A 16,221-nucleotide genomic window follows, 5' to 3' on the forward strand; every position below is an offset into this window, starting at 1 on the left:
TTTTTTTTTTGAGACAGGGTTTCTCTGTGTAGCTCTGGTTGACCTGGAACTTGCTCTGTAGACCTGGCTGGCCCTGAACTCACAGAGATCCACCTTCTTCTGCCTCCAGAGTTCTGGAATTAAAGCCTTGCATCATCACTAGGCATTTTGTTTTGTTTGTTTTGAGACAGAGTTTCTCTGTGTAGTGCAAGCTGGCTTTTGACTCAGAGATCTACCCTCCTTCCTCCCAAATACTAGATTAAAGGTGTGTACCATCACACATCTTTTCTTCTTTTAAGACATGGTCTCCGCAGGGTAGTGGTGGTGCATGCCTTTAACCCCAGCACTCCAGAGGCAGAGACTAAGACAGGTGGGTCTCTGAGTTAAAGGCTAGTGTGGTCTACAAAGTGAGTTCCTGCATAGCCAAGGCTACACAGAGAAACCCTGTTTTGAAAGACAAGCCCTATAGACCTTGGACTGGCCTATAGCTCACTATGTAGACCAGGCTGGCCTGGAACTTGTGGCAATCCCGTTGACTCTGATTCCCACACCCAGATATTTAGTTTTGTTTTGCAGGCCCAGCTTTTTCTTTTAATGCAAACTTGATTCTATATTAGTAGCAGAAGACTTTCTAAGCTTTGCTCCTTGCTTATAATCAGTGAAAGCACTCATCTTTTAGTTATTTAATTAGTAAAACAATTTTCTCTTACATTTTTGATTTTGGCCTTTTAGAGCATTAGGTTTGTTTTATAGTGTGTCAGCTCTTCTCAGCTTTGCAGTACATTTATTCTGCTCATCTAGTCTTTGACAAGAATGTTTTAGAATACATAATAGCAGAGTGCTATGGCTTTCCTCTAAAAACTCCACTTTATTTTTCTGGATGTGCTGTAAACCACACCTGTCTGTCTTCTCTATAAGAGTGTGTAATGATAAAACCTGTCAGAAACTTTGAAGGGGCTGGGGAGGTGACTCAGGAGTCAAGAGCATTTTCTGCTCTGTCCAGAGGACTGGAGTTTGCCTGCTAGCACACATGTCATTCACAGCTGCCTGTGACTTCTGCTCAAGGAGCTCTGACACCCCCTTCTGGCCTCCAAGGGCACCTGCTCACATATAGCATATACTCAACAGATAGATACACTTATGTTAATAAAATAAAAATAAATGAAAAAAAATCTTCTAGATCTGGGGCTAATAAACCGTGGCCACAAGTTAATTCCCCCCCCACTGTTTGTTTTCTCAGAATCTTTTGTTGGAGCATAGTAATTTCCTGTGTTGCCTGTGACAGATTTCATGCTAGACTAACAACAGAGAGTAGTTTCTATGGAGACCATGCAACTGGGAAAGTCTACAATATTTACTCGCTGGCCATTCACAAGAAAGTGAATCTTGAGCGTGAAGTTTTGGGGGCCATGGTCAGGCTGGACGTCTGATGTTATGATGGGAGTATTCTATGGGCTGATACACTGATGCACCAGTGTGTTAGTCACTTTCCCATTACTGTGATCAAACACCTGGCAAACGCAACTTAAGGGAGGAAGGTTTTACTGTGTCTTATAGTATGAAGAGGCATGGTGGTAGGAGCTTAAGGCAGCTGGTCACCTTTCATCCATAGTCAGGAAGCTGAAAGAGATGAAGGCTTATGCTCTGTTCTATTCCTTATTAAAATTTCACTTTATTTATGTGTGTACATGTGTTTATATGTATGTCTCTATGAGTGTGTGTGCACATATGTGTGTCTGGGTGCCCTGAGAGACAGGAGATAATTTCTGATCCCTTGGATCCAGTTACAGAGATTTGTTAGCTGCTGAACCTATGTCTTGGGATCCAAACACTGGTTCTCATAATTGAGCCAGTACTTACAATAGCTGAACCATTTCTGTAGCCTGTGATTTCTTATTCTTATTCAGTCAATGCCCCAAGCAGATAGGATGAATCTGCCCACATCCAGGGTTGGTCTTCCTACTTGGTTAAACCTTTCTGGAAACATCCAGAAGAGACACACCCAGATGTGTTTTCCTGGTGATTCTAACCTCTACCATGCTGGCCATCAGGGTCTCTGGTAGATCCTGGCTCTTGTAAGCCCTCCCTACATCAGCATCTTCTATTTAGCTCTTGGCCTTGGGAGATGATACAGTCAGTAACTACTGTGTTCCATCACCTGAGGAATCCTAAAGATGCTCTTCACACATAGCTAGTTAGAGAGTATACATTTGTCCCGTTTCTTATTCCCAGGGTAGGGGGTAAGCAAGTAAGTTTGGCTTTTTGCTTTCCAGCCATGGGAAGTGTTTCTGAGCCCCTAGCTCATGAGGCATTAGGAAATAAGAGGCTTCCATTGACATGTTCCCTTCTTTTATTTCTTCAGCCAGATCTGTGTTTTCTGCTGGTATCTGGCCGGACAGGGAGTCCTGTGGGCCGACCTGTGAAGTACAACATCGTGGGAGTGGGGAACCTGATTGGTCCGCAGGTTTACATCACCACCAGTGGGGCTGTCTACATCCTGTTTGGCTTTGGTAAGAAGCATGGCTGACTTTGGCTTCTGCTCCCCAATGTCAGTGGCTAGGCTTCCTGTGACATAGGGTGAACACACACTGGGGTTGCTGGTGTTATGAATTATTGCATGGGGAGAACCTGCATGTGGTTCTGCTGATGCCCCAGAGGGGATCATATATGTCTCTGGGCCCTGCCCACATGAGTGGCTGTGGAGGAATGAACAGCAGGCCTTGGCTGGACTTCTGCCTTGCCTAGAACACTGGAGCCTGAAAGGCAGCTGTGGAACGCCATGCCAAGGCCAGAGGACTTTTCCTCGGCCCTTAAAACAATGGTGAGCCAGGTGGTGGAGGCGCACGCCTTTAATCCCAGCATTCGGGAGGCAGAGGCAGGTGGATCTTTGTGAGTTCAAGGCTAGCCTGGTCTACAGAGTGAGATCCAGGAAAGGCACAAAGCTACACAGAGAAACCCTGTCTCAAAAAACCAAAAAACCCAAAAAACAAAAACAACAACAACTACAAAAAAAAACCAAAAAAACGATGAACCTATGCATGGCAGAAGGTGATTCCCTAACCTCCCTCCATACCAACAGCTGAGCCCTACCCATGCTGCTTTTAGTAAAGATAGTGGCAAGGTTATATGACCAGCCTGTTTTGACCTTAGTCAAAATGGCAGCTAGACCACCTGGTTGCCTTATTCAAGATGGTGCTGCCTGATCACGTGTTGCCCCTATCAAATATGGCGCTTGACCATGTGTTTGTGTGTGTGTGTGTGTGTGTTTTTTTTAAATTGAGCAGATAAGGAACAGATAAATCGAAACATTTAAAAGTCAGCCAGAAAGAAATATAAATGGCCATATCAGTCATTCATTTCCATTTGCACATAGGAAATAGATTTTGTGAAAGAAAGACAGAGAAGTAGCAGTGCAGTGGCTGGAGGGCAGTCACAGGGGAATGAACCCAAGTCATGAGTCAGTGGCTATGGTGAGGGAGGGGGCCATAGTGCATTTTCCCACAATGAGGTATAAGGGCCAGCAGACTGACCTCAGCATCCCAGAAGGTCAGCAAGGGCCAACTATTGAGAGGTACGTTTCCATATGCCATTGTATAGGGACAGGGGCCAAAGGGCTATGAGCCCAAAAGACACGTGGTACCAGCAAGCAAAATTAGACAAATCTGACCTCCAGCATCCCAGGGAGTCAGCGAGGAGTGGGCACAAGCCATCTCCATATGCTGTCACATAGGGACATGGCGGAGGGGCTTACAGCCCAAAAGACATGTGGTACCAGCAAGCAAAATAAGATGAATCCTCACTTGTGGAAATGCGAGAAGGGAAGGGAGGAATCTTACTGACCTGGTAGGGTGAAGAGTCCCTGGTGGTGCTCCAGCCTGAAAAAATGGTGGGTCGTACAGGATCCCAGACTGCCAGCGGGCAGGAGAAAGCAGTGGGATTGACTGGCAATGCTTGGCAGCAATGTTATGAATTATTGCATGGGGTAGGGGTCCGGGGGACCCTGAGGGTATCCCTCACATGCAGGGAAACATGCTGGGCAGATGCAGTGGCAGGCTGGGCAGATGCATGCCATGAGGGCATGGTGACGGTGGTGGCCAGTAATTCACAATCCAGATGCTGCATCCTTTTAGAGAGTTTATTATACTAGAGAGATGAAGAGAAAAATAGGAAAGAGACAGCAGAGAGGGGAGAGAGAGAGAGAGAGAGAGAGAGAGAGAGAGAGAGAGAGAGAGAGAGAGAGGTGTCAAAGGTGCACACCTCATGGGAGGAAAAGTGGAAGAGAGAAAGAGGAAGGGAGGAGTTTTTCCTTAGAACGAGGCTTTTATGTCAGGATGCAGGGTGGTGCCAAGGTGGGATTTGAAGGGGCGGATCAGAATATTAACAGCTGGTGTTGGCTATTTTCAGCTCCTGTTATAGGGCCTCTCACCTGTTGCAGGTCACTAACTCTGCTTTCCCTTGATGCCTTCTCTGGAGAGGGGACTGCCCTGCATGGGCTTGGTCACTTCCCCATCACTCCAAATGGACCCATGTGATCTGCTCTGTGTCTCCTGCCTAGAACCCCCACCCCCCCAAGATAGGCTGGGTAGTTCTTTTAAACCCAGCTTCTCAGCGTTGACTCTTCCTGTGGCACTAGGAAATATACAAGCTGTGGCCCTGCGGGACATTTTTGTTCAGGCCCAAAATCGAGACAGCTCACCACCCTCTCTGCAGATAGAAGAGCCAGAATGGGAGAAGCGCAGATCGGTCAACCTTTCCGAGCTCATCGATGTTTACAGGTATGGCTGAGCTCTGTCTTTGGCCACAGCGAGGTCTTCTGGAGACTCATGCATCATGGAGTCTCTGAGTTGGGGTTCACTAGTGACAAAGGGTGGAGGTTTGGGGAAGATGAAGCTGACCTTGAAATATCAACTCCTTCCTGATCTGCTTAACATAGTGAGAAATTCTCTTCTCTTGGTCGTGGAATGTTGGATCTATGTATCAATGAACAGGGTGTACTTCGTAACTGGATTACAAGGATGGATGTTAACTTACAGGTCTAAATTAGAACATCTAAGGGGATATATTTCTAAAATGATTGTAAAGCTATATGAAAGCTTTGACCTACTCTTTCCTGTACTTTTCTCCCAGTTGAAGAATCATTTTGACAGAAGCAAGAGTAGGAGGCATGAAATCTTGTTTTGTTTTTTAACTTTTATTTGCTTCTCAACTAAAAGCACATGGTTGTCATATGAAATGACCTACATATTTTACCTGCATAGCTCTTGGCTTGGGTAATAACTGTCATATTCTTTTCTGTCAGAATCTCAGGTATTATCATGTTTCAGTGAATTTGATGGAATGATTCCAGTAGTGTAGAAAAAATAATTTGATGAAGTAAATGCCAAGAGTTAGTGTCCAAGTTTAGTGACAGTTTCAGGCTACCTGCTCCCATCTCTGTCCGCTGTGCCATTATCCTTGCCTCTGTTACTGTCCCCAGAGGGTACAGGCAGAGGGGTATCACACCACAGCTTTGCTTTGTGAGCTCTCTTTGAATGTGCACGGAACTTTCTGGAGATCAGAGAATGAGATTCAATAGGAGTGACAAAGTGCCCCACTTGACAAAACAATGGTGGGGAATGGATACAAGAGCAGAGTGGGGTACACATCCTGGGGTGTCCACATTTGTGGACTCACCCCCTCCTAATTGAAAATATTTGGGAAAAAATGTGTCTGTACCCAACATACAGACTTGGTTTTCTTGTCACTATTCCCTAATGCATGTAACATTGTGACTATTTACATTGTCCTCAGAGTCATAACTAATCTAGAGATGGTTTACACTACATAGGAAGATATAGGTTGTATGGAGACACTGGATCACTGTGCGTAGGGATGATGAACGTGTGAATTTGCTATCTGCAGCAGGTCCTGGCCCTGGTTCCCACACAGATAGACACTAAGGGACAACTGTATATGCAAGCAGGAACACAATGGGAATAAAATGTCAGACTAAATGATTGTGGGACTCTCAGCCACAGCAGAAACTAATTGTTGGGTTTGTCCAATATAGTGATGGAGTTGAGCTTCTCCAGTTGGTGAAGGCCCCAGATGCCAACTGCAGCAGCCTCTTGATCACAACCAGACAAGGCCTGGTCCTGCTTCGGGGACAAGATCTTACGCTGCTCTGGAAACTGAGCCTGCAAGGCCTGCGCAGGTTTGCAGAGTACCCTTCAGCATGCCTGCTGTTCTGAGCAGCTTTCCCATTTGACAAAGTGCCTAGAACAATCGCTTGTCACCTGTGGCTGGTGCAAGGGAAGGGAGGGGACGCCTGCTCCTTTTTCGTATGTGCTGTTCATTGCTTCCATGTCTGTTTGCAGCCAGCCAACTCCTGGGTATTTCACTGATGACCAGACATTGGACTTCCTTCTGCAGACACAGGATGGAGTTGGGATGAAAAAGGTAAACCATGGGCCTCAAATCAATCAGAGCATATAGAAAGAATGGGCTCTGGATCCAGCCCTGGGTGAGACACTGGGGAGAGTTCTTACTCCCTTGAGACCTCCAGTCTAGTGAATGAATACAGTGGAAACTCACAGCTCATTGCTATAATCTGCAGCTTTCCTAGACTAATGTTATGTTCTTTCTGGAGCCTGTACTTAAGTTAGGTGGGAGGAACCGTCTTACAAAGCTGGGTGGGGAAAGGTGGGTATAAATGAGCATCACATTTCAGTACAGGCAAAATAAGGTTTTGGAGAAGGCAGCACTCAGCGGTGGCTGGTGTTATGGAAGGCTTATGATAAAGGAGGGAAATATGGGTAGGGCCGTCAAGGTTTAATTTATGTGACTGGCAAGGAATACCAGGTCAGGAACACTAAGACCAGAGCTCAGAAATGGAAATGCTACAGCATGTTCAGGGATGCTGAACCATGGACTCCACATTTTGGTTTTCCTGGAAGGCTGTGTGTTATGAGGATGTAATACTTCAATAGACAGTTTTCTTTCATTTAATCTTGAAGGCAGAATTATAGAGTCTTAATTTTTTTTTTTTTTTTGAGCTGAGGATTGAACCCAGGGCCTTGTGCTTGCTAGGCAAGCGCTCTACCACTGAGCTAAATCCCCAACCCTAGAGTTTTAATTTTTAAAAAATAATTGGCCTAGATTTTTTGTTGGCCATTAAAGCTAGCCAACGGTGGGCTGAAAATAGGCTAAAAAACTGTTTATGCTGAACACTTACAGACTTTTTTCTTACTGTCCCTTAAATAGCACAGCAACAACTATTGATATATTTATTGTATTGTGATCGGTATTGTAGGTAACCTAGAGAGCGATTTAAGTGTTCATGAGGACGTGTGTAACTACATGCAAATGCTTGCCCTTTCTATGAGGGACTGGCATCTGCTGGTTCTGAGTGTTGGGTGTTGGAGCCCAGTGCCTCACAAACATGGAGGAGGAGGAGGATACCTGCTATCTGGGATGTTTTTCTTACTTTTTGTATGTTTGGTGTGTTTTCTTGTCCGGCCACTCTGCTAATGACTGGTTATCTTCTTTGCCTTCTCATTTGCAGATGATGGTGGTGGATGGTGGCTCTGGCTCCATCGTCTGGAGTCATAGTATCCCATGTCACATGAAGGAAACACCAACCACTTCTGCAATTACTTCAGACCAGAAGTCTGTGTTCCTCTTCTGGGCAGAAGCGCTGACTGCTGCTTCTCCCAATTCTGTGAGTGAGAACAGGATGGAGGGGTTGAGGGTGGGGATGGGACTGTCCCCTTCTCTGTCACACGACATAGCTGCAGCTCTACAGGGCTGATGTGGTTCCCAGGAGGTTTTCTGATCTCTCGCCTTCTAAGGGGTTGAGTGGAAACAAATTTGTGCTCCTGAGCTGGGCTACCCCTTTGCCTTTCCATCAACAATGTGAGCTACCGACAGTGAGGGTGCTGGATGAGAAAATCACTCTGAGACACTATGTTCAGAGCCACAGGCCAGTATGTGGCTGTGGGAGAGGAGAGGTCATTATGGTTGCCTTGGCTGGGCAGGCTCTAGCGCATGTTAACTTAGGTAGCAGAGAGCATGAGAGGTAGAGAGAACTCTGGGAGCCAATTGCTTACGAGGCTGAAGCTGAAGAGGCAGTGGGGGTCATGGGAAAGGAGTCCTGACACCTTGAAGGCTGATGTTCTTTGTGTCATACCGAAGTATCTGAGTGGGGTGGGTGAGGGCTGGGGTTTGCGAGGCAGGGTTGCTCCCTAGAATAGGCGCCAGGACTCAGCGGTAAGCATGGCCGACTTAGACCAATGAAGTACATACATTATGCCTCACTTGCTGTGTGCCAGACGATGAAATTCCATCTGTGGGGATTTGAACATAACAGGACGTAGCTCTGAACCTCTGGAGAAGGCAAGTGACTCAGGGACGGGGAAGCATGGTGGACACACAGTTCCGAGTTTGTCAACCATGCCCTCTCAACACGTTACTGTTCGGAGCCTTCTGGTTTTGCTTTGTTCTGTGTTTAGCCTCCTGTTCTTACTCACAGAGATGCTATCTAACCCCTCATTTTGATGATCAGGTTTCCCTGAGCTCTGGGTTATGGTTCTAGCTCTGCCATGTCCTCTGTGCCGGTTTCCTCATAGAGTAATGAGGGGATTGGAACAGATGGCTTTCAAAATGGGCTTCTGTGGGTCACCCCAAGGGTGACTTACTAACAGGGAGGTGCACATGAGAACTGTAGGTGGGGCTGGCAAGAGAAGATGGCCTGTGAGTTGCTTGCCACCAAGGTTGACAACCTGAGTTTGCTCCTCAGGACCCACATGGTGGGAGAGGAAAACTGACATCATCATCTCACTCCCAGCGGTTGTACACGGTGGCTCACGTACCCATGCATGCATACACGTACACAAAATAATAACTAGGTGAGTGCACAGAAGAAGGGAGGTACTGCTTTTGCCTGGGGCGGTTAGGGAGTGTTTCATGAAAGAGCTTGGATACAAGTGTGGCTGAGGGTGAGAGGAAGTTGTATGTGTAGAAGAGCAGGAGAGAGGGTGGTGAGCAGTCTGAAGGAGGAAGTAACATGATTGGCTGCGTCTTTCTAAGGAACCGGAAGGAAGCACGAGTGGATTGAGATTACCGGAATACTGCAAATAAGTGCAGAGTGTAGAAAAGGGAAGTGAAGAACGTGAGCTCTTTTATTTATTTTGTTTTTATTTTTTGAGACGGAGTCTTGCTACATAGCCCTGGCTGTTCTGGAACTCACTGCGTAGACCAGGCTGGCCTTGAACTAACAGAGATCCTCTTGTCTCTGTCTCCCGAGTGCCACCTGGCTTGAAAAGCTTTAACTTTGATGCTAAGAACTCTAGGCTCTGTTCTGTAGGTGGTGAGGAGAGTCATTTTCATGGCATGTTAGTTGAGCCTAAGGTCTGCCCCTCCAAACTCGGGCCTGTGGAAATGGCTTCCTCTGCCTTGAGGGCTCATGGTGGGAGTAAGGGTGTAAGATTGTTCCTGCTCCTCCTCTCAGATGGGCTGCTGCTCATATTGAGTCCTGGGAGGTGGCCAACAGTCTGTACTCTAACAAGTGTGTGGCTGCCACACATGGGCCACCACAGCCGTCCCCACTCAGAAGGCCTATTGATAAAGCCCCCTTGTGGGCGTTTCTCCTGCCTCAGGGACTTGGAGACTCAGTTCTCAGACCTCACCAGTTTTTATTTGTAGTTGGTGATTTTCTTCTGTCTAGTCAAAAGGTCTGTTTCTCTGGGGAACTGATAGGTGTTTCTATGTTTAGCCTGATGCCTGCCGTTGGCATCAAACCCAGGGCTTTATACATGCTAGGCGAGCACTACCATAGAGTTACATCCCCGGCCCCTTGCAGTTGGTTTTGACATCCAATGGAAGGAAATATATTTGACCATGGTTCAGAAATAGCCTTTCTCTCTACACAGCCTTACCTGCTGTAAGGATGAATGAGGATCCCAGCTCAGCTCTGCCGTATGTGGAGGAGATGTGTCTCCACCGACACACTTCTCCTCCCCTCCTGCTCTCCTTCCCTGCTTCTCCAAACTTCCCTGTTTCTGCAAACATTTGCAAGTATCCCCTCCTTTCCTTTCACTCTCTCCTTCCCTTCCTTCCTTCCTTCCTTCTCTTTCTCCCTTATATTTTTGACTACAGATAGTGGTTTGGAGTTAGGGGTGAATCTGTGTTTTGAACTCATGTCTCCGTAGTTGGGATCAGGAGTGGGCTGACTGGAACCTTCTTTCTGTCACGGTGTCATGTGGAATGTAGTCACCCGTGCTCTCCTTTTCTGTGACTGTTACCAGGATAACACACCAGGAGCTGAGCCTCCTGGCCTTTACCACCTTTACCTCCTGCACCCAACCTTCCCATCTATCCTCCTGGACCTGACCAACACCACTGGCATAGTGACAGCTTCGGAGGGTGAGTCCCTATGACATCAGAGAGTGTATCTGGACTGTGTGAAAATGTCGCTCACCAAGGGGAGGATAAGGGCTTTTTGAGAGACAGTAGTAATTTCCTTGGTGTCTCTGGAACCAGGGCATTGCTGGAGAGTTTCCTTTGGGTTATAGTGCCAGGCTTCTAGGCAAGAGTGCCTATTCTCTGAATGTGCTGAAAGCTGAGGGGAACATGTACCCCCATACCAGGAGGGCTCTGGGGGTGATGATGGAGCCTCAGCTGTGTGCCACCTGCTTTTAGTGGCTTAGAGTTGTAAGTTAACTGGGTGGGATGTAATGGAGAGAGAGAGATGTTTCTTTCAGGGCATTGACTTAGTGATTTCTTATGTGAATATTAAACATACAAATTGGAATCAACAGGAAAACCAAAGGAGAAAAATTACCCATAACCATTTGGAAATATTCTGCTCCACTGTGTGTCTAAGTGATGCTCTAAAGCAATCTTGAAAGCATATATTAGAGAAACCTCATTCAGCAACCCAGAGCCCTGGAAACTGAGCCACCACTGTTTGCTAGTCTCAGCTGGGCAGAGACTAGGTTAACCACATCTCCCTTGTGCCTTTTTCTTTTTCAGCCAGGGAGGGGGCAATTAGACAGTTCTCTTCTAGCCCAGGTTGACCTCAAACTGGCTCTGTAGCTGAGGATGGCCTTGAATGCCTAACCCTCCTGCCTTTACCTCCCAAATGCTTGATTACAGGTGTGTACCCTGACACCAAGCTCCTTCATGCCTTTCTACACTCTGGCCTCTTGTGGACTTGCTCCTTACAGCTCTTTGCCTTGAGTCGAAGTGGTGCTGTGGCTCTGTGTCATGGGCTGATCTGGAACTTGCAGGCTGTCAACTGATTGAGGAGTGTGTCGGGGGGATTGGGTGGGTTTTGGGAGAGTGTGGAGTATCTGCTTACAAAACCATGTAAGAGATATAATGAGCTGTTTTGTAACATTTGCATAAAACATTATTCAGGGAACATTAAATAATGGTAAAAAAGAATCTTGTGGGCTGGAGATGTAGCTCAGTTGGCAGAGTATCTGCCTAGCATGCAAGAGGCCCTAGGTTTGATCCCAGCACTGGGGAAGTAGAGGCAGGAGAGTCAAATGTTATATATTTTGTGTTCTGACAAATAAAGCTTGCCTGGAGATCAGAGGGTGGAGCTAGCCCCTACTTAACCATAGAGGCCAGGCAGTGGTGGCACACACACGCTTTTATTCCCAGTACCTAGAAGGAGGAAGCAGGAAGATCAGGAGTTCAAGGCCACTCTGGGCTACATGAGGTTGAACCAGTCTAAAAGAGAAACAGAGCCAGGAGGTGGTGGTGCATGCCTTTAATCCCAGGATTTGGGAGGCTCACACCTCTAGTCCCAGCACTAGGGAAGTGGAGACAGGAATATAAGGTGGGTGGAGACAGGATCTCCCGCCCATTTAGTCTGAGGACTTGTAGCAACGGGGCTCCTCATTCAGTCTGAGATTTGCAGAGGTAAGAAGTCTCTGGCGGCTGCTGCTTTGCTTCTCTGATCTTTCAGCTTTCACCTTCAATATCTGACTGGGTTTTTATTGTAAAGACTAATTAAGATCGAACTTCCATCAAAGACTCGTCCTTGGCTACAGAACCAGTTCAAGGCTGCTTATCAAGCTAGGCCAATACTTGGCTCTGGTCATCTACATGACCTAAAGAGTCAAGAGGCCCAGTTACCTAAAACCCTGGGCAGAGGAGGGGAGGAGGGTAGCAACAGAGGGGGAAAGAGGAGGCAGGGTGAGCTGAAACCGATATACTGGAGGAAAACTGGCTGAAGCTCATAGTGCAGCATAGTAAAGGCGGCTCCAGTGAGCCTGACCAGTAGTTGTGTGGGAGAAAAAGAAGATTCTCATGCCCCTTTCAGACAACTACTCTTAATTCCTATTTTAAAGACAAGGACCTTGTGCCTGTAATCTGAATCCAAGAGATGATGAGCATGCTGCTGACTTCTTTGTTGTGAACTGCTTCTTGTCATTGTCCTTCCTCAGTTGGAATCAACGACATCTGGAAAGATGCCTTTTATGTCACTAGGACAACAGGGATGAGCCCTGATGGACACCCCACCTCTCTGGTAATCAGCAAGCTTAGCCTGCGCTGGGCACTCATGGAAGGCCAGATGGTCCAGCTGAAGGAGACCACCCCTAAAATTGGCCGTGGGGAGCTGAGAAGATTCCTCTCCAGGATCAAGTTTGTTGATTCTCCCTACCAGGTGACTGGCTTTTCTGGGATGTTTGGTTAATTTTTAATTAAAAAGAATTTTATTACATTTATGTGCGTGGGCCCACACGGATCCTGACACATGTGTAGAGATTGGCAGATGACTGCAAAAGTTAGTTTTCTTCTGTGTGGGTCCTGGGGATTGAACTCAGGTTGTCAGGCATTTAGAAATGAAGGATTATGGTTTTTAAATCATCCCAATGACTGGAGGGGGTAGATCTTTCTGGCATTTTCTGGGTAGGGACCAATGATGTTAACATCTGTGCAGATATGGTGTATAGAACCTACAGAACCTAGTAATTATCTGCTAAAAATGCCAGCCCTTTCTCCTAAAAAGTACTTGGGCCAAGTTTGAAGTTGAAGCACTTATCACTGAAAGGACACAAGTCCTTGGGGCTCGTAAACTGTTGGAGCTAAACTAGAGGACTGGGAAGTGAAACATTCTGATGTTTAGATTTCTCATTTCTTTGGAAATCCCATGTAAAGGGGGTAGGTAATAATGATCATTTTTCCACAGATCTAGTGCAGTGGAGTCCAGATCCAGAAGAACCATGCAGAGCGGCTCCTGTCCTCCTGTCAGTTCTCTGGAGAGGGGATGACTTCGGGGTCATGCAGCAGTTGGGGATCGCTGCCCTCTGGCAGCATGTTGGAACTGTGTGATGCAGCATGATCTGCTTAGCTGGGATATCTCACAACCCTCCCATCCCTGCACTAACCCTTCCTCCTGGGAACTCTGTGTGGATAGTTTGGAAATGTGAATCTTATAGCAGTTTTTTTTTTTGTACCTCTAATTTATAAACCCTTGCTGGGAAATCCAATGGCCTAGAAGCAAGGATATATGTTGTTTTGCATTAGGCCATGTGTGTGTGTGTGTGTGTGTGTGTGTGTGTGTGTGTGTGTGTGTGTGTGTTCAGTGTTGTAACAAAATTATTTTTGAGATGCCCCAAGCTTCAGGGATTCCATTTCTTGTCCTCTTGAAACTCATCTGATTTGGTCATCTTCGTGTGTCTGGATGGCCTACCTCTGAGATCCCGAGGGTCACTCACCACTCTGTTTTCCCTCTGCCTGGATTATGGTTCCTTCTCTAGACAGCAGTGAGCATCACTGGAAGTTATGATGGGGCTAGTTATCCAGTATGTTCATCTTTCCATCTCCTAGACCCTCTACCTCTGTTAAGTGGTCACGAGAAGACGTTTCTATCACAGGGAGTGAGGGAGAGAGTTTCCGTGACTCCTGACCAGGTCCTTACATCGTGCCCTGTGAACTTCTGATGGCTCTGCTGCTATGAGCTTTGATTCTACAGTCATGACAAAAGGGTTTGCATGTGTGTTGTCCTCGGCTTAAAGGTTGGAAGTCCCACGGCCTTGTCCTGGCTGCAGCTCCACTCTGCTTGCTCTGAGACTTCTCTAGGGCATCTCCATCTCCTCCTCCCTTGCTTCCTCTTCTATTCAGGGATCTGTTTCTGGACTATTGCTTCTTGGGTCCAGTATGCAACCACTCTGCCCTGTGTTCTTCCTTCCTCATAGAGCCTTTGAAGCATCATATTGAGAAAATTCTCATGTAAATACTGTAACTTTTATAATGATCAAGTTCTTTCGGATTATCTCCATTCTTTTGCCTTCTATGTAAATGTTGACCTCTTTTAGTTTAGGATCTTCCAGATGTCTCTATCATTGTCTGATATACCATGTGTTCCCATGGTGGCCAATGAAAATGTACTTCTCTTGAGTGAAAACCAGATGTTCTGCTCACTCGGGTTTGTATCATTTTAGCTTGTGTTAATAAAGAGATCCCAGAAAACTAGATTCTAGATTTAAGGGGCCACCTATGAATTGTCCACAATAGGTGTTATGGGTAACAGGAGGTTGGTACTCAGTCCATCTTGCAGATTGGCCTCACCAGACTTGTTGGCACCTCTGCCATAAGACCCTAGAAGCATATTTAGGAGTTGTATGGGACTAGGTTGACTTTGGGAAGGGGGGGACAATGAATAGGCTCCCCTAGAATCTAGAGGTGACTAGTGGAATTTCTGTTAGTAAAAGGGCTGAATATAGTTTGTAGTCTTCTCAGAACTAGATTATAGTGGACCAAATTGTCGAGTGGATGGTAGCCTGGTTGAGCTCCCAGAACAACGTGTTCTCACAGTGTTGATGATACTCTGAGAAGCCTGCCTGTGTAGGAAGGAACATGATACAGAGATGCTTGATGGAGACCTGTTTGGGTTTACTCTTTGGGGCTGAAGGCTGTTTAAGCTGGTTGAGTCTCAGATCAGAGGAAGCCACAGAGACGGCATCACTGAATTCTCCTTGGTATTTTGGTAAATAACATCCTACTAGAAGTGAGAATCTCTTCCTTGCTAAATGCAATGGAAACTCTAGGCTTACTTCCTGTTGCAGCTGGTACAGAAAGGTAGCTGAGGGTTGAGGTGGCTTCCGCTGGCTAACGTGAGTGCTGGCCTCCTGCCAAATGTCTCCTTACCCTTCCTCCTCCTTGCAGCGACTCACCCAGATATCCAAGGTAGAAATTGTTCAACATGCGGTGGTCCACAAATCAGCCTGACCACTACTTAGAAGTAATGCCTTCTACAATGCAAGGGCCTCCCTTCCCCTCTGCCCTGCACAACGTCCTCACCACTCCGCAAACATATGGTGTGGTGATACCGGCTAACCCCAGGAATGTCTCCACATTACCTGTGTTGAGGAGGAGCCAGTGGGTCTGTAGCCAGAAAGCACTGTTTAAAATGTGAACTGTTACAGAACAAATAAATACTGTGTACAGGAATATACATGTGTGGTCTCTTTCTTGCTAACCAAAATGGTTTACTTCCCTTATAGAAAAAAAGGTGAGCAGATGGATGGCATCCTTTGTGGAGGAAACAGTATGGACAGTTTCTGAGGTGAAGGAGCAGTGGGTATCCGGAGAGGGATGCCTGCTTCAGTCTCATTCATGGGAGAAGCTCCTGTATGAGTCTCCTCTGGGAACTTGGGAGACCAATTCTAGGAGTGAGCCTGATCCTATAGTCTGTGGGAACCTAAAATCATACTACCTTCCAATGGCTTCTAGGATCATATTTAATAATGTTTTTACTTTTGAAACTGTTATAGTCGTGTGTGCTGTGGCGTGTGTGGATGGTAAAGACAGCCTTTGGGGTCAGTTCTCTTCCACTGTCGGACCCAGGCATCAGGTTCAGGCTGCGGTAATCGATTAATCAGCACCTTACCCACTGAGCCATTTATCCAGCCAGTTCTTGTCAATTCTTATTGATAATTCTTATTGTTTTGAAACTTACTTATGCATATGAGTTATTTGCTTGCCTGTATGTCTGTGTGTCCCATGTGTGTGCAGGGTCTGTGGAGGCTGGGAGAGGGCAGATTCCCTGGAGCTGGATTTACAGTTATTAGTCACCATGCATGTTAGGAACTGGAAATCACATGCAGGACCTCTGGAAGAGAAGCTGGCTCCCTGGCCAGCCCATGTAATCATACTTTACTAGCTATTATGAGGATTCAAGTATGCAAGTGTGCAAGGTGTCTTCAACAGTGTTTCCATTTTCCTGTGTATGACTTCCAGAAAAATCCC

General features: G+C 46.5%; 1 protein-coding gene across 2 annotated transcripts in view; it reads left to right on the plus strand.

Moving 5' to 3' along the window:
- The window catches only part of Fam234b (family with sequence similarity 234 member B), a 55,862-nt gene extending 42,602 nt beyond the window's left edge, over positions 1-13,260 (plus strand). For both annotated transcript variants that reach the window (XM_036181594.1, XM_036181595.1), the window contains exons 6-13: positions 2,342-2,489; positions 4,613-4,754; positions 6,029-6,172; positions 6,336-6,417; positions 7,523-7,678; positions 10,263-10,380; positions 12,414-12,634; positions 13,160-13,260. In XM_036181594.1, coding sequence (XP_036037487.1) covers positions 2,342-2,489; positions 4,613-4,754; positions 6,029-6,172; positions 6,336-6,417; positions 7,523-7,678; positions 10,263-10,380; positions 12,414-12,634; positions 13,160-13,165 — 1,017 coding nt within the window. In that variant the 3' untranslated portion in view covers positions 13,166-13,260. The remainder of the gene's footprint in view (positions 1-2,341; positions 2,490-4,612; positions 4,755-6,028; positions 6,173-6,335; positions 6,418-7,522; positions 7,679-10,262; positions 10,381-12,413; positions 12,635-13,159) is intronic.
- Positions 13,261-16,221: the final 2,961 nt, after the last annotated feature.

This window comes from Onychomys torridus, chromosome 3 (genome assembly GCF_903995425.1).
Source record: "Onychomys torridus chromosome 3, mOncTor1.1, whole genome shotgun sequence".
Taxonomy (NCBI): Eukaryota; Metazoa; Chordata; class Mammalia; order Rodentia; family Cricetidae; genus Onychomys; species Onychomys torridus.